Source organism: Buteo buteo, chromosome 23 (assembly GCF_964188355.1).
Source record: "Buteo buteo chromosome 23, bButBut1.hap1.1, whole genome shotgun sequence".
NCBI classification, from domain to species: Eukaryota; Metazoa; Chordata; class Aves; order Accipitriformes; family Accipitridae; genus Buteo; species Buteo buteo.
Genome location: NC_134193.1, coordinates 23,806,726 through 23,825,583, shown reverse-complemented (window position 1 = coordinate 23,825,583; position 18,858 = coordinate 23,806,726). Strand labels below are relative to the sequence as shown.

At 41.2% G+C, this 18,858-nt stretch overlaps 2 protein-coding genes across 7 annotated transcripts in view; both read right to left on the bottom strand.

Annotated features, from left to right (window-relative positions):
* Positions 1-800: 800 nt before the first annotated feature.
* On the bottom strand, positions 801-2,785 carry LOC142043612 (uncharacterized). The gene is given in 2 exon segments (XM_075054981.1): positions 801-2,734; positions 2,737-2,785. Coding segments are annotated over 2 exon segments (1,311 nt in total). The 3' UTR covers positions 801-1,472.
* Positions 2,786-13,832: 11,047 nt separating this feature from the next.
* The window catches only part of RALGPS1 (Ral GEF with PH domain and SH3 binding motif 1), a 133,909-nt gene continuing 128,883 nt past the window's right edge, over positions 13,833-18,858 (bottom strand). For 3 of the 6 annotated variants that reach the window (XM_075056132.1, XM_075056131.1, XM_075056136.1), the window contains one exon: positions 13,834-18,535. In XM_075056132.1, the coding sequence (XP_074912233.1) occupies positions 18,506-18,535 (30 nt within the window). In that variant the 3' untranslated portion in view covers positions 13,834-18,505. Of the gene's footprint in view, positions 18,536-18,858 lie in introns of all 6 variants that reach the window. The other 3 variants (XM_075056135.1, XM_075056137.1, XM_075056133.1) reach the window with 2 other exon arrangements.

Sequence of the window (18,858 nt, the reverse complement as noted above, 5' to 3'; positions counted from 1 at the left end):
CTCTTCTGCCCGCGACGCCGTTACAGGACCCCGAGCCGGAGCCGCAGCCCGACACCCCCCTCGGCCCCAGCAGCCCGGCAGACGAAGATGCCAACAGCGCGCCCGCCCCCCGCCTCCCCCCGCTCCTCCGCCCCCGGCGTTCGCCTTTCCCTGCCCGCCGCCCTCCCGGGGCGCGCGGCCGCGGCCCTCCCGGCCGCACCGCCCGCGCCTCCGCCCGCGCCTCCGCCCGCGCCTCCGCCCGCGCCTCCGCCCGCGCCTCCGCCCGCGCCTCCGCCCGCGCCTCCGCCCGCGCCTCAGCTGAACCGCGGCCGCTGCCGCCGCCGTCGCAGGTTCCGCCGGGGCCTGCGTCGGGGAGGCCCCGCGCAAGGCCGCGAGGTGGGGCGACGCGGCGGCCGGGCCCGCGACGGGCCCGCCGGTCTGCCCGGGCGGGCCAGCAGGGCCACCGGGCGGGCCAGCAGGGCCACCGGGCGGGCCAGCAGGGCCGGGCCACCCCGCCCCTGACCCGGACGCCGGCTGCTCCGGGAGCGCCGTTCCCCCGGGTCCCCGCGGCATGCCCCGGGGAGACCCTCCCGCTGGCGACATGCCGGGAGCGAGCAGCGCAGACGAGCGAGCAGGGCAGTAGTGGTGTGCCTGGCGGTAGGAGGTCTCTGGGCTCAACCCCGGCGTTTGGATGCCCGCTCGCCTGATTACCTCGTGCAAGATGGAGAAACACAAGCAAGCCGTTATATTTGCAAAATGCAAATCAAATTTCTTTTTAAGTAAAGGGAGCTTTAATAATGACATAATGATAAAATCCAGTCGTTTACGCCAGCACTTTTACTTTTTAGAGACAGCAACTGCTAGTCGAATCATTCCGACAACAAAATGCCATGTTGGCATTCGTACAAGTTCTGTGGTGGGATTTTTTCTGGTGCTGAAGGCCATAAATGACAGACCTTTGCTCCAGAGAGTAACAGATGACCTTAAATATACAAAGCAGTGATTGCTGGGGAGAACATAGCATTAAACGCCTGTTGCAACACCTGTAAAGTTCATTACTGCACTTAAAATTGTAGCCCCAACACAGTTAACTTCCAGAGCCAAAGATGTGTAATGTATCTCCGAAGGGATGTATCCCTGATAAGAGGTATGTCATACCAACTGACTGCAAGGACATATAGAAACGACATCATCGGGGTCTTCCAAACTATGTGCAAACATCTCTAGAAGTGGACAGAGGCCTCAACCACTCTTCTGGGATCAGTTTTTTTCAGTTTTTAAACTCTCTTCCCTGGATACCTTGATTCAGTTCACAAATCAAATGCATTTACCTTTGTACGGGACATAAAAGGGCTGTTGTCCTAAATCTCTGTAAGATGTAGGCTTCATGTCGAAGCGATTTTAATATGATCTTTAAATTATACCCTCTGCCTCCCCGCCATACGAGTAGCTCTCCACTTACCCTCCTTATAACCGAGGTTTCACTTTTGAGCTTACAGTATGGTTTGATATAGCACCTTGTTAACATTCATGATTAATGATAAGTTATATCTCCACAGTGTTGTATCCCTGATGAGGGATTCTCTGGGAAGGCTTCCTTGAAGGGGCACCCGACAGTGATAAATGAGGGCAACATCCATGGGAACGTTCACACTGTTGCCATAAGCGCGTAGGACAGAGTGGACTGAAGTCTGAATCACCTTTCGCGGATCAATTATCATTTTCCTGGGATTGATTACATTTTTCCTGTCGGGCTCTCTGTGAACATGCTGTAATATGTTAACACCCGGCACAGTATTCCAGGATGAAATGTTGAACGCATGAGTAGATATGGTTTCTGGGAAGATATGGTTCTCAAAGAGGAAAATGCCAGTCCCCGGGTTTTGCTCCTGAAGACTGCTCATCATTGTCATCCAGTCTGGGTGCTTAAGGGGAAGAATTATTTCATCAGCATCAATAAGAACCACAAACTTGCTCCTCTGCATGTTACGGTATATACAGTCATTTAAAGCTGTGATTTGTCCATAGTAGCCAATGTGTGTTCCATCTTGCATGAAATGCCATTTAGAAGAAACCTTGAGGTGTGAGTTTATTGGCCAGGGAATTATCTCTACAGTTCCTTCTTCCATATAAAACTTCAAGACTTTCTCCATCAGATGGCTGCAGTTGTTCTTATAGATCACCACTTTCTGTACCCCAAGAATCTTGTACATTTCCATACTCTGTATAAACTGCAAGACATTGTTGTAATTTCCAAACATGGCAGAGATGCACACAGTGAAGTCAACAGAAAAGGTCTCAGCTTTGCGGTTTTTAATTTCAAACCTTGGCAGCTGGTCAGTATTTCCACGTGGAGACTGATGAATCGATACATGTGTTGGCTCACAGTTTTTGGGTTCCAGACAAACTATATCTGCTGCACCGTAAGGGAATCCAAATCTATCCGAGTGGACATCAATTTTTGCTTTTGATACATACATCTTTCCATCGGGCTGACAGCAGAACCAGCAGTATAGTTGTTTTACATCTTCATGGTGAACAATCCCAATCACACGAGTGATTTTGCTTTCTCTGTCATCAAAGTATGGGGATATAATAAAAGTTCTGTTATCTTTTAATGCTGTTATTACATTTTGAGCATGTTTTCCCCTACAAAGCTGACCTGCTGTACTGGCATTTCTTGCCTGGGGGAAGATTTTTCTAGTTGTATTATTCTGTAGCTGAGCTTTCCAGGAGCAGATTAAAAAGCTTGCAAAATAATACATGCAACAACAGCACAAATATGCTTTTTTCCACAGTGTATCATTGCTGAATTTCACAGTTTGGAACTTAACAGACCTTTACACCCAGTCTTCTATTCACTTCCTCTAAAATAAAACACACAAAAAGCACACTTTCAGTGATTTGCCAAAAAGAATTAATGTTTTGCATTGAACTGTATTCTCTTAAATGCAATAGTTACTCTTTTGATACTTCAAACTTTAGTGTGAAGACCTGACTTTTCATACAGGATTGGAAAAAATTGAGAGATTCTCTTACACCTCCTCATTCTGAACTTTATTATGTTTTACTCTACAGCTGGGCCCAGTGCAACCGTGTCAGCTCTTGGTATACAGTAATGGTAATATAGTGTAATTTTATCACTTTGAGGCCTGGAAGAAATTTCATGTCAGTGAAAACCCACATTCTTTACCTTCTGGTATTCTGAGAAGCTTGTAAAATGATAGTGTTACCCTTTCCCCTCTTCTTCCTAAAAAAGTTGCTGTGAACACAAATTCAAACTGCATTCTTTTTTGTATTGGGTAGGAGTAATCCTGTCACAGTCTCTCAGTGTCCTGATTCCCATGTCACAAAGAAAATGTTTTCAGAGCAGAGTGTGTTTTGAGAGCCTAGTAGGATCCTATGGTGTTCAACATTATCTAGGAAAAGCAGTTTGAAAAGGATTACCTTTTCATTTATTCAGGTGGCTGAGACTACCTTAAATGTAAACTACTTTTGCCACTAAAGATGCCAAGTCTCAGACCAGTTCTAAATCGGCAGTTGATTTCAGTAGGACTTTTGTGACCCTTCACTGGGACCAGATGCACTACTGAACTTATTAACCTTGCCATGGAAACTTCAAGTTCTCCAAGATGCTACCAAATCAGACTACAAAATGAAGATTTTCTGTATACAATCACAGTTCAATATTTACACATGCTTAAACCATCTAGCAGATGGAAGGCAAATTAAACCAAAACCAAACTAAACCAAACCTTGCTTTATTCTATGAGCGTCCATGAGGGCGTGATACATCACAAAACCACATCAGAACAATTAATCATTGTCTGTACCATTTGTAGGTGTTCTGTCCTCTTTTGTATACACTAAATCTTAGCTGATTAACAACCACTTTCTAATTATGCACAAAACTGCCACTTTAGTTACAGCTCTATTCTGACTTCAGAGTACTAGGTTTGAAGAGCATGATGAAAGCACTGCTGCCTGGTGAATTTGCAAATCCAGGATGTTGCTCAACTGTTCTTTTTTGGTTTTTGGCCTCAAAAAATGTAAGAAGTTGTTTTGAACGATGTGTAATGATGCATTCTCTAAAGTTAAAATCTTGTGTTGCTCTGTGCAAATTGTCGTGTAAGCTGTACATCTTCCCCTTTCATGCAAGTATTGGTATTCACCAATTTTAAGATTACACTGCATGTGCAGAATAGTTTTTCTAACATGCTCACAAAATTTAAAGTTACTCTGTTCTGCAGAAGATGTCTCCTCATCTGCTTTAAATACTTCTAATATTGCCTCCTCAATTAACCAATAAAATTCAAACATGCTTTTTGTCATTAGCTCACTAGTAGCTAAGCAGGACCTCGCAAGTGATATTTGCATCGAAAAGATGACAAGATATAGAAAAGTAGGGCTGCATCATCAGTTATCAGTTTGCACCAAAGTTATTTCATGTCTGTGCAGAGACGGGTGCTAGGTGGTAACCCCACAAAGCTAGCACACACTTGAAATGCAAAGAGGGTCTTATATACACATCAGGATCAAGGAAAAGTGGTAACAAAATGCATGATTGGTTGCAAACAATTTATATAACAAAAGTGCTTCTATGCATGTCTAGATAATTACCTAATTCATTATATTAAGGTCGTCTTACATTTACATACTCATTATGCACAAGTGGGTATCATTTTTAATGTTAAAAACAGGCTAGATTAGCTAAGGATGCCCTTTTTTCTTGACACTACTCCAGAACTGGACACTTGTGATATAAATCAGAAGTAAGGCAATAGTATTGACAGAACCTCATTGTTTTAACTCCTTGCTTCAATGGATTCAATGTAGGGACCTTCCATTCTTGTTCCTATGGTTTCAATCACAGATTGTCCTTCCGACATCAGAATCTTCCCTGTATTCAGCTTGTCGTTACTACTCAGCAGCATAAGCAATAAAGGTCACTAAAACTATCACAATCTGTGAATTTCTTATTTACAGAAAACAAAGTTTTCAAAATCACACCAATAAATAACATTTTTTCTGTGGTTATTGCTAAATGTATAGCTTATAAGAGCTTTAGGTAAGGTTTTTAATGTTTTTTTGTCTGTTTTTTAAAAAAGGTTTAGAGTGAATAATACTACAGCTATCTAATATTAATTATAATCTTCAGTAGACTGATGTCAAGAGGGACACCGCCCTAGAAGCACCAGTCATCTTGGTTTTTTCTTCCTGACTCGATTCAGATTAAGCACTTGAGCTGCAAGGGCTGCAGTGTACACACAGTACTTTCAGGCAAACAGCGTAGCCACCTAACTGGAAATCTTAAAATCTCAACAAGTCTTTTGGGTTTAGTGTGAGAACTAGAAAAGTCTGCACTAAGACAATTTTAACTAGCTGTCTGCGGCTTTTCTGCGCACAAGTAAGATTCATATCAAACAGAATTTTCTCAGTTAAATTTGGTTGCCAACTGTGTTTTCCTAATCATCAGATTTTAGTAATTTCCTTACACTAATAATTTGTATTATTTCCATAATTCAGAAGGAAATTAAATATTTGGCACTATCTTATCCACTCTGTTGTATTTTATACCATCTTGTACTTCTTGTGTGTTTTATTTAATTGTACTGAAAGTTCTTTAGGTAATAATGACAATGAAATTTATAACACTAGTGGCACATTCTTCTTTGGTGATTGCAACCAATACATATGAACTTTGTCAGAAACAAAAGTGAAATTAGTTTATCCTTGTATTGTACAAAATTATCAAGATGACTGAAGTAACACAGCTGGGCAGCAGCTTCATTCTCATCTTTTTCTCTCATATTCTTTTTACCTTCTATTTAAAAAGTGTGATTTTTCTTGCTAAACAACCTGTTGCAGCTAGTTAAGCAACCTCTTACCACCATTGTCTCATTGTTTTCTCTTCTTGTACATAACAACAACCCACTATTTTCTCATCCTCTTTCCCCACACATCTGTTCTTACCGAATCCTCCTATGCCACTGTGCAGTTTTAGAAACATTGACTGTTTTTGCTAGAGGGACACACACACTTCCGCTTCCCTCCTCCTCATTTCTTTTCCTTCAGAAAAGGCATAAACTGGGCCTAGAATTCAGAGCAGCTGTGGATGCCTCCATTTCTCAGCGTAGAGACAATCACGTCAGGGAGCAGCGAGGGCTGGCAGCTCTGCGAGCAACGAGCAGCTGGCACCTGTGGGGGAGAAGCCAGCTGGCAGGGTAGGGGCCTTAGCAGCCAGGGCCCCATCCCTCAGTACCTGAGGCCAGCAGGGCTGGCCACGCTGAGGACCGCAGCCAGGTTCAAACACCTGTCTGGGGTCAGCCCCCCCGTCCAGACCACCCGGCAAGTGCGCGGGAGGCGGCGGGTCTGAGGCCAAGCTGGGAAGCCAAACCACGGGTCGGGTCAGGTCCAGCGGCTGCTGGGCAGGTCTGTGGGGACAAGGCAGGAGCAAAGGCAGGAGCAAAGGCAGGAGCAAAGGCAGGAGCAAAGGCAGGCCCTTCAGGGGCTGGATCCACGGGGGCTGGGGGACGTGGGCCTGAGCCTCCTACAGCAGAGCTCAGGCGGGGGCTGAGGGCCCAGGGCTGAGCTTAAATGGGCTCCTGGGCCTGTGGGTGCAGGGCTGTGGGGGTCCCAGGTGGGGTTGCTCAGGGCCATTAGGGCAATTAGTGCCCACACGGCCCTGACAGAATGCTTTAAAACCGTACTTCCTTTTTAACTGAGGTACAAGAACTCAACACATATGCTTATCAGATAGAGCAGTTACTTACAAAAACCAAACCAAAAACAAAAAACCAAACCATCAACACCATGACAAACCAAAAAATTATGAGAAAAAAATTCTTTCACCTTTAAGACTTCACATTTACTTTCATAGAACTGTACTACAACACCAGAGTTGCATCAATTTGGCCTGGGCACTATGGATATTTCAAAGGGCTTGTGCTCCTACCTGGAGCCCTCTTCTCCTTTTCTAAAGGAACTGTGTCACTTCATAGTTGGAGGCAACTCCAAATTTCGATCCTTATCTTTGACTTACTTACAGTTTCTTCGGGGAAATCTCCGTTCTAGGAGATCTCTTCTACTAGCCCCTAACGTGATGTCAGGAGATTACTAAGCTGAAGGAAGAGTGGGAGTCAGCAAGAGGTGTGTCTCTTGGCCTGATCCTTTGTGACTTTGTGTAAATAACTGGCAGAAGGAACCAAGCCATTGTCAATTGGACTTCGTACCGATATGGCCCTCTTTCCTGGTACAGCTTTCCTTGGTGGCTACGTTAATTGTTAATTAACTTTAGAGAGAGAGGAATGTTTGAACACGTTAAAAAAACATCCTGAGATACACGGACAAGTTTCCAGTGTTTCTGTGGAAACAGAAAGTTCACTGAGCATTTCTGTTTATTCTGCTTAGTAAAAGGTACAGGAGAAACAATGAAGTTCAGAGGCAGGTAAGAAGGGAGACTAAAAGGGTCACTTAAAGACACAAAGGAATCACTTGGCCCATTTACCTTAAAGCATAGGCAAAGAAATTAGCTCACGAGAAACATTTACAAAATAATAACTGGAGGAGAAAAATACAAAACCCAACAACCACCCACCCCTTAAGGCCCTTTATTATCTCATTGCCCCTTTTCTCAGTTCAAAAATTCAGCAAATTTAGAAAAGCTTTAGATGTAATCATCACTTGGGTGATCTCTTCAGGGCTGATGGAGCCCTATGCCCCTCATAATGCATGCCAAGATTGGCACTTGGGCATAAGCCCAAGTGTGAATTGCATTCACTGTCTGTGTGCCCCATATCACCTCTCCCTTTCTGTAAATATATACAAGGAAAAAAAAAATACCATATTGCTTGAGCAAGCCACCATGCTAGAGACTTAAAATAATTGCAACCAGCAATTTAAAGTCCTGGTATAAACTACAAAATATACAAGACACTGCAAAGTAACCTTAACCTACAGTATGTTAAGAGTCAGTGTGGATGTGAGTAACCAGAGAATATATATGAATATTGGAATTGTAATCTGCACATTGTAAGCTTCCTACAGATGACAATCTTGTCTTGCAGTATACATATGTTCCTTACACTTCTAAATCTGAGTAGATACGTGGATGCTAAAGAGTAGAAAGGGCAAACAAAGAAACCTAAAAGCCATGCACATACCCAGAAATGCTTTGCTTGTACAGTACATTCTTGCCTCATTTTGCATTTTGCTTTGCTGTTTCTGGTTTGTTTTTGTCCAAAAGTTTTTTGATATAACACCTGAACTGGCTTGGAACGCTGCTATACATTATCTAAAACTCCTGCTACCATTACAAAAATTTACAGAATGCTTGACTGTAATATACCTTTGCAATTAAGATACATTTTCATTAATAGCTTATGTAATAAACATAGATATGAAAAAAACTCTTCAGTCGCCTGCAAAGCTTCAGTTGGACACCAGAAACAGGACAGGAGAGAATTATCTTGCAGTTTGAATAGAGCCTAATGGCAGGTACAGGATTTCTTGCTGCTTCTTAGAAGGCAGGTGAGCCCACTCACTAATGAAGATGGGCTATCAGACACCACCAAGCTTGCTTTTCACCCCACTTTCTAACAATGGGTACAGGACTTGCTGAACTTTTTTTTTTTTGAAGAACCAGAACAGGATTTCCGTGATCTTCCACATGTAGTTATCACTAGCTGAAAACTTATCAGGTTCCCAAGATTTAGTAAGTCAAAGACTGCTACTAGTAAGTCCAGGACTGCTACCATTTTGCCATACTTTTGTACCACAACTTTGGGTAAAAAAATCCTCATCCAATAATAAAGCTCAATCTATGCGGCGTAACACTCATTGAATGGTAAGGAAAAGAAACAGAAAAGCAAAAATTTTTTTTTTTTACCTTCAGCTCTATAAGAAAACAAAATGAATCAGGAAAACAAAAATTAATTTTTTTTAAAAAAAGTACAAATACAAGCCTCTCTACATTGTAAAGATTAAACAGAAACAAAACCATCTAAGGGAACCAGCCACCATCAGAAATCTAAGTAATAGCAAAAATTAAATAAATCTCGAGAGATATGAATAAAATCACAGGCATTTAATAGAACAAAATTCACACAAGCCCAAACCCAATCTTCTCTAACTACTGAAACAATATTTCAGACACAGAAGAATTAGGGAAAGAAAAAAAAAAATCAGTCTGCAAACATCTTCTTCTAGACTGCCTGTGTATCATAGTGCTAAGGGGTTGTTACAGTGAAGTTATAGCTGTCCAAAAACAATTCATCACTGAGACAGAAGCTCAGCAAACTTACATACATGCAGGGGAAATTGCAAGATATCAGCGTGCAAGTTTCAACCACTATTAGGATGATCCCAGTTTTATAGAGTGATCTTAAGTATTAACTGACAGCCTTGGCTTAATCAGCCATCATCTGAGTTCACCCTGGGTCATACATACCCTACCTTAGTGTTTTTTGTTGTTGTTGTTGTTTCCTACCTTTTATGATGTCGCAGTGTGCTATGTTGTCCTCACTCCAAAGTGAATCATTTCACTGAAACAAATGTGCTCCTGCCATACAGTAGCCGTGAGTCAGGGTTTGGTACAGAAGTTGGTAGCTCTGACATTAAAAGATCTCCTCCTTTCTTTGCTTCCTCAGAGCGGACAGAGGGCAGCAAGACAGAGGCAGCTTGATCCCAAAAGATGTCTAAGGAACTGGATAGCCCCACAGGTGTCTCCCCTAACAGTTGACCAGCACATTCTCTGCCTGGGAATTGTTAGCTCTCCTCTTAACATTTCCCATTTTACTGCTAATTGAATGTAATTATGCCATTGGATTCAGTCTTTTGCACCTCCGGAGATGGAGCATGCCTGTAAGAGATTACATGAGCGTGGAATCAGGCTAGGTATTAAGAAGGCAAGAGCAGTGGAAAGGGCACTCTTGGGTCACACTGTGCTATGCTGAGACAGCCTCTCTGCTACCTGTTGGGCTTTTATTAACACTAGCAAGCTCCTGCCTCTGATCTTGGGAGAGGACAACTGCATTGTTCCTGTGATAGAAATTCAGAACTGCTCAACCTACTTTGTTAGATGTGAGTAACCACTATCCTCTTGTAGTTGAGACTGCTTGAGAACTTAATTACTAAAAGAGGAATTTAATTGTGTGTTACCTTACTGTCTTTGTTGTCTCATGTTAGCTCTTTAAAAATTAATTGCAAGTCTGAGCTATAATGTGAACATCCTTGCTTGTGTTCCTGGAGGACCTAGGAACCTCTCTCTGGTTGTGGAGGGGTTCACTATATGTGATGCTTCTGTAGAAAACAAACAGTCTATGCAAAACAGTATACTATATTAACTCTCGTATAAGGTGCTTAGCTTCAGACAGTGATCCAAAAAACCAGCTGCAAAAATGGTGGTTTTAATGACTGATTAAATAACTTTCATAACTTGGTAGGTGTGCTAAAACATGCTTTTACTCTGCCACCTGCACTCATTCAGGCTCTGAAGATCAAGTCTCCTCAGCAGTTACAAACATATCCTCTTTGAGGCTGGTGGGTGAAATAAAAACTATTCCCTCTCCCTTTCCCAACTGTTGAAAGAATTAAAACAATTGCACTACTAAACAATGCAGACAGAACTAGTTGGACTTCCAAGTATGCTGTTCTTTGCTGCTTTCAAGTACATTTGTAATCTAAAAGGAAGTTGGTTTTGCTCGTGGGGTTTTTTTTGTTTTTGTTTTTAATCTTCACCTACTTATTTCTGCACCAGCTAGTTGTCCCTTGCTTTCCATTTTTTTTGTCTCTTTGCCCCATGAAAGAGTATGACATTGCCCTCTAAAAGACAAGGCATACATTCATTGTGTTTTTGTCAAATAGGTTCACATCAATAATTTTGTAGTATTACAAGAAATGGTAACAATTTTGCTACAACTAACTTACAGTGTTTCCAGGGTTTTAGGGTGTTCCTATGCATTAAAAAAATATTTATCATTTTATTAAGATAGTGGTATCAATTAACAAATCACATATAAAGTAACTTATCTAGCTGGTTGTTTACTTTTTTATTCTGCAGAATTGGATAGACTTTTCTCTATACTTACACTAGAACAAATCTATTTGTTTTCTGACCTTGCTTGTTTGCTTTATGTTCGGTTACATGCTTTCAAACCCAAAGCATCTGAAGCAAGTAATCACTTGGAACAAAATCTACTCTTCCTTAAAGCTGAAAAGTTGATTTCTGGCAGCAGGAGCATGGCTACAGACAAAGTCCAGAAACACAAAGGATGCTTCTTCCAATTCATTACTATCTGCACTTCCTTATGCACAACTGTGTTTTAGTTGATGCAAAATGGGTGTTTTCATCCTTCCTAATATGCTTATCTGACTTGGTCTCACATCTGAGGTCTACTGAGACCTTTGACTTCTCTTCTTTTTTGATTTATGCTGCCCCTCAGGAAAGGTCTGGTATATTTTCAGAATTTGCTAAACCATTACTGACTGCAGAAGAAAAATTAATGCAACTGCCAGTGCTATCACTTACATACATAGTACACCCTGACATCTAAAGTAGGAACAAACTTATTAAAGATTTCATTTTGTTGTGTTTTTTTTTTTTTTTTTTTTTTCTCCCAGGTTACAAAACCAGAGGCTTGGACATCATAAGCATTTAATGAGTTCTTCAGTACTGATCTTTGGATGTTGTATCACAAAAGCATATTGTCTCATAGTGAAATACTGCAATGCAGAAAGTAGTCCTCTTTCTCCCCTGCAATTTGCCTCTAGAACAATAATAATGGCAATTTGGAATATAGTGATTGTTGCTTTTCCTTCCTAATGTGGTCACTTTGTTTATTTTCTATCCTGTTGCCTATGGGGAGGAGAGGAATTCCAATCAATTTTCCCATTTACACTGATGCTATCAGTGAAAAGAACCATGTTAGATGTAAGAGATGCTTATTGACGCTTCCTTCATAAAATATTTACAGTGAAACACTGGACATGACCCTAGAGGAAAATTGTACAGATCAAAGTGATTTCCAAGACTACAAAGTAATAAAAAAAGTTTTGAAACAGTCTTCCTGTTTCTGGGGGTTAACAGGAAAAGGAGTCCATTCCAGGAAAGGGCTATGTGCTTTCTTTTTCAGCTCTAAAAGTAGCCATTTTATATCAGCTTGTTTTGCTCTCATCTTCACATTATGTAACATTTATCTCTCAGGCAACTGCTCGTGAAATTATGTTTCTTCAGAAATTAAAGCACCTTCTTTGCCAGTCATTATGTGGAGCTTATTTACCTTGAATGGGGATTCACAGAATGATAGAATGGTTTGGGTTGGAAGGGACCTTTAAAGGTTGTCTAGTCCACACCCCCCTGCAATAAGCAGGGACATCAACTAGATCAGGTTGATCAGAGCCCCGTCCAGCCTGAACTTGAATGTTTCCAAGGATGGGGCATCTACCACCTCTCTGGGCAACCTGTGCCAGTGTCTCACCACCCTCGTCGTTAAAAATTTCTTCCTTGTATCTAGTCTGAACCTACCTTCCTTTAGTTCAAAACCATTACCCCTTGTCCTATCACTACAGGCCCTACTAAAAAGTCTGTCCCCATCTTTCTTTTATGCCCCCCCCCCCCCCCTTAAGTACTGGAAGGCTGCTATAAGGTCTCCCTGGAGCCTTCTCTTCTCCAGGCTGAACAACCCCAACTCTCTCAGCCTGTCCTCACAGGAGAGGTGTTCCAGCCCCCTCATCATTTTCGTGTCCCTCCTCTGGACCCGCTCCAGCAGGTCCATGTCTTTCCTGTGCTGAGGACCCCAGAGCTGGATGCAGTACTGCAGGTGGGGTCTCACCAGAGTGGAGCGGAGGGGCAGAATCCCCTCCCTCGACCTGCTGGCCACGCTGCTCTTGCTGCAGCCCAGGATGTGGTTGGCTTTCTGGGCTGCGAGTGCACATCGCCGGCTGATGCCCAGCTTTTCATCCCCCAGCACTCCCCAAGTCCTCCCCTGCACGGCTGCTCTCAATCCCTTCATCGCCCAGCCTGTATTGATACCTGGGGTTGCCCTGACCCAGGTGCAGGACCTTGCACTTGGCCTGGTTGAACCTCATTTCACATGGGTCCACATCTCAAGCTTGTCCAGGTCCCTCTGAATGGCATCCCATCCCTCAGGTGTGTCAACTGCACCCTGCACCACTTAGCTTGGTGTCATCTGCAAATTTGCTGAGGGTGCACTCAATCCCACTGTCTATGTCACTGATGAAGACAGTAAACAGTACTGGTCCCAATACAGACCCCTGAGGGACACCACTCATCACTTATCTCCATCCAGACACTGGGCCATTGACCACTACTCTCTGGATGTCACCATCCAGCCAATTTCTTATCCACTGAACAGTCCATCCATCAAACCCTCATCTCTCCAATGCAGAGAGAAGGATGTTGTGGGGGACTGTGTCAAAGGCCTTTCCGAAGTCCAGATAGATAAATCTGTAACTCTTCCTTTGTCCACTGATGTAGTCACTCCATCTCAGGCAGCCACTAGGTTGGTCAGGCAAGACTTGCTCTTGGTGAAGCCACGCTGGCTGCGTCGAATCACCTCCCTGCCTTCCAAGTGCCTTAGCATGGCTTCCAGGAGGATCTGTTCCATGATCTTCCCAGGCACAGAGGTGAGGCTGACAGGTCAGTAGTTCCCAGGTCCTCCTTCCTACTCTTTTTAAAAATGGGTGCAATGTTTCCCTTTTTCCAGTCTCTGGGGGCTTCACCTGACTGCCATGACTTTTCAAGTATCATGGAGAGTGGCTCAGCAACTACACCAGCCAATTCCCTCAGGGCTCTGGGCTGCAAGCTTTTGAGCTCCTCAGCCTTCTCCTCATCTGTTGTTACCAGTTTGCCAGTCTTGTTCATCATGGAGGGGGTACACTTTCTTTGACTTTCCTTTTCTGGCTGACATACGTATAGAAGCCTTTCTTGTTATTGTGCATCCCTTGCCAAGTTCAGCTCCAGCCGCACCTTGGCCCTCCTGACCCCATCCCTACACAACTGGGCAGCGTCCCTATACTCTTCCCATGATACTTGTCCCTGCTTCCACTGCCTGTGCATTTCTTTCTTGCCCTTTAGTTTGACCAGCAGGTCTCAACTTATCCGTGCTGGTCTCTCGCATTCCTCTCCTGATTGCTTACACATGGGATGGAGAGAAAAATGATACATATAAAGAAGAGAAGTTATCAAAGATGGACACTGGTCAACATTTCCACATTGATCTTTTCCAAGAGAAAGTTCTACTGAACATCTGATTGCTAGGCTACCCCCGTCAGCTGTGCTCAGTGTTTCAAGATTCTAACTGAACCTTGATTTCATCACTGAAATTAGAAAGGAAATTTCAGATTTTAATATGAGAAGATACAATTACACATTTCTACAGTGATATACTGTGTAATGCAGGGCAGATAATTTTATTAGTAGATGAAGTATTTTTTCCTGTTGATTTCAGTGGGTAGAGTTGAGAATCCAAGTGTGTAAATAAAGTTTAACTATAAGTGCAAAGAAACTTACCTTGCTATCCAAGTCAACATGCAAGTTTGGCAGTGATAAAACACATTTCTTAGGAAAACAATAGGATAGGTTCATCTCTACTTCTTTGGACCTTCCAAATCCCACTTCAAAGAACTGCAAAGTTGGAGGGTTTTTCTATTTTCTGTTAGAAATTTGGATTTTGTTGTATTTATACTATTAAATGGCTACACACTGTGCACTATAAAGCCTGTTCAACTGTATTACCATTCATTCACAAATAAAACATGCTTGCTGCCTTTGAGCTAAAATGTTCCTTCTATACTTCTATTCTTTTTCAGAATATTTTATTGTTAACAGCATACATACTCTGCACATTTTTAAACTTACAACCAAATGCAATTGCTGTTGAAGTAAACAAACTTTTTTTTTTACATTAAAGTATTTAATTAGTGAAACAATCAGTATCAATGTAACAAACTGAAAAATACAGCAACCTGATACAAGACTGAGGTAACAAAATACTTTGCCAAAAAACTAGATTCCAATGCCAGGGTTGTTATGGGTGAGACAGTTCACAAGAATTATAGAAAGAACCCTTACACAAATGGCATGCAGTGGACTGCTGGAAAATACAGCCAAAAATAGTGCAACAGTTTTCACACAAAACAAACCAAAATGTTGAAATTGGTTTACATTATAATGTGACAAATAAGTCGCAATTTGAAAACTACTTTCTTTGCCTCGTTTTAGTGCTATTTGGAAAACCATGCATTTTGGCACTGAATTACATCAAAACTGCACATAAATTAATAGTATTGCCTACATACACTTTATATCTTCACAATTTTGAAAACAGTAATTCTGAGATAATGTTTATTTTTACACAACTATTGCAGCTGTTCTCTTTGATGGATAAAAACTTGTATGGTTTGTAGTATTTTTGTGAAAATACTGTATTAATCAGTACTGATACGCAGTATATTGTATTTCAATAGCAGCTTTCAATTCAAAGTATCAGATGACAGCAAATGGTACCAAATGACAGCATAAAAACTCAAATCAGCAGTTACAAACGTTTAATACTTAAAATCTCATTTAAAATTTAAGATATTTTAATAATATTCTTACACTGCCATAATTCTGAATTTTTTTATATTGTGCAACAATTTCACAACTGTGAAAAGTTTTTTACCTGACTATTGTGTAAAACTATTATTTGCTATGTTCATCTTTCTTCTATATAATGCTTTTTACATTCAAATGATCATAGTGCGAGCGAGTTCAAGTTACTTTTGACATATTTCCAAATTCCAAAATTTTGAGTAGGATTTGAGTTTAAGGATTGAGTAGCATTGAAGGGTTTAGTTTCTCCAGAGATTCATCTTCTGTCAGTGACAAATGACTGGGTATAAGAAACATTCATAAATATTGCCCTCCACTCATGCCACACTGTTTTGGGGCCCATCATGGTTTCTGGCAAATATGCTTCCTTTCTAGTTGGGAATCTGTTTTATAAGCAAGTGAAAATAGACCATTTTGTAACTTCTCCAACAGGCTCTATGGCTCATAATTTTGAGTAGAAGTATATTTTTGAAGGCTAGAACGCTCTACCTCTTGTACATACAATAACATATATAACACTTTAGAGACCCTTAAATTCTAAAAGACGTGGAATTCTGAGTGTGTACAGGCACGTTCTATTGCTACTGTATCAGTCAGCAGTTACTGTTCTTTCCAAGGGAGGCTTGTTAAACATAACTGAAAGTTGTTAAAACATCCGTTAATCTCAATTGCAATATGCTGCAAAAAATGTCACAAGTCCTCATTGGTGTTCACTTCCACTACACCACATTAGAAAGGAGTAGGTAGATATTTACATGCTTCTCATATATGTACATTTAATGCCAATAAGTGTTCCTTTTTAAATTAAGCTTATATTTAAGACAGATCAGGTTATTATCTTTTAAGGGGAAAGGGCTACTAGTAAAGTAACTTTAAAAAATACTCTTGACTCGAATAGTTCTGTTTTGGTTAGTGTGTCATCATTTTGGTCACTGTCCTGCACATGGTTCAAACCCTATGAATGCTATTAATGCACAATACATGTGGTCATAGGTGGCACATTCGTTAAAATGGCAGTCCACATAACACTTGCATCTTCATGAATTATCTCACTGATAACTAATCACAAAAGTCCACAGGTACAGAATAATTCAGATTATATCATATTCGAACAGTCTGAAGCCATTTACTGGTGATAGGATTTTACCACATTCAAAAGCTTCTACACTGTCTCTAATGGCATTGGATGCCCTGCCCTAGCAGATACGGATATTTTTCCCAGTTCAAAGTTGTCTTTATTTAGTAAAAAAGGAGAAAAAAGGTATAAATATATTTTGTATTACCACTCTTTTCACACAACTCCTGAGCTATCAAAGAAACTTTGTCAACTTTTCCATACACTTTCACATGTCCCAGGACCTAAATGCAGTTGTCGTCAGGAACTGGTTTTGTTGAAAAGCTGGTATGTATTGGGCTTCACTCTCAGGATGGTAATATGAACACTTAACACAAAAGTTACAGCTGACCTACATTTAACAATACAGGTATTTTGTTGTTGTTGTTAAAGAAGTTTCAAAATAAAAATTTAGAAAATCATGCAAGTTCACAGAATAAATACTCCTAATGTCAGGGAGCTTGTTCTAATACAGGGCCTGTTCAATTAAACTAACTTCCATTTTTTTCATGGTTTGTAAGCTAGAAGTTGGCTTGCAAATTTCTCCTCTATGCAATCTTAGGAAACTCAGAGGAGGTTTTCTGGTGATTGATGAAGTCTGAACACTGATGCCTTATGGCAAAAGAGTTTAAAACAGAAAAAGTGCTCCACTTAGCATGGGAACAGAAAAACCCTCTGACCACAGGAGTGCTAGGGCACAGCCAGGGATACAGCTATGGATGTAGAGAGAGTTCTTTCAGAGGAGAAGGCTCAGTTACATTCATTTTTCTTTTGAACTCTGGACACTGGTGTGGAGGCTTCTTTGTACTTGCTCCACTGTCAATCTTCCCTAGCTTTCATTGCCACCATGATTTCATAATAGCAGTACCATGTGCCAGTACGGTATGTCATAAAGGTGCATCATGTACTAGAATTGAGTGGAGCCGAGTCATCCACAGAAAGACAGAACAGAAACAATGATATGGAATCACTCTGAGGAGCCAGGGCCATGTGATACATAACACCTGATTACTTGCTTTACTGTACCAAGGGATTTAAGACAAACAACATTCAGACTGAAGAAAAAAACAAGAGAATGAAAGACAACCTTTAGCACAACATCAATTTAAACAGCCTTAAATCCATTGTCAGGGCATTCCTGAATAATGTAACTGAATGAAAAGGAAACCAACTGTCCTGTGCCAAAATACATTTTTCCCAAATAGCTCAAATGTGAACAGCAGAATTGTCCAGAGATTTGATACAAAATCTGAGGCAGCCACATTGCCAAGCAACTCAGTGCACTTAGATTATAAAAATGTTGTTCCACAATTTTCTATCCTAATTGACACTTTGCAGCAAGTTAACACTGTCAATCATTCTGTGCATTAGAAAGAATTGAAACCCAACATGGGCCAAATATTCTTCAGTCACACAAAGCAGCTTAACAATAAAAAGAACCGTTTAGAAAAGAATAGGCAGAAGATATGATACTCAGTTTGTGGCCAAACATCAGTTCATGGCAGTCTCTGACCACAAAAAGTTGAGGGCTCTAGAATCCTGCAGGAATCAGGATTAATCTTCTGTCCATCTAACTTGTCTGCTTTCACTCAGTGCATGAGACTCTATCTGGTCCTAAGGACAACATTCACTTTCTGCTTTTAAAAGCTGTGTCAGAATCACTTTCAAGTTACATAGGAAAGTGCTGAAATATTTGTGGCTGGCTCATGTCAGGAAAACCATTCTCCTCTTCCTCCTTAGAGAACAATAGCCTGTTTCTTCAGTTTGGCACTTGAAATTGCACCAGGTAGGAGAGCAAATTATTCAAATGACATTAGATTAGCAGGTACCTGGAAAAGAATGTAAATTATTCAGCAGTATAATGCTTCTGAGCCTATTATGGCATTGGGAAACTGCAAAGTTAAAAAATAGAGTGGGCTAATCATTTGTTATATAATGTGAAAAGTGTAATCAGTCCCAAACAGGTCCAAAAGAAGGCTAACCCCATAACTGAAAGGAAAGATAAAGACTCAAATGATTTTTCTATTCATAGACCAAATCCAGCCAAAGTATTCTAAGAAGTTATCAGTATGCATGGGAGGGATGCATATGTGTAAAGAAGATTCTCAAGCTGCATCCTGCTTTAGGTCCTATAAGGATGAACATCCTATTA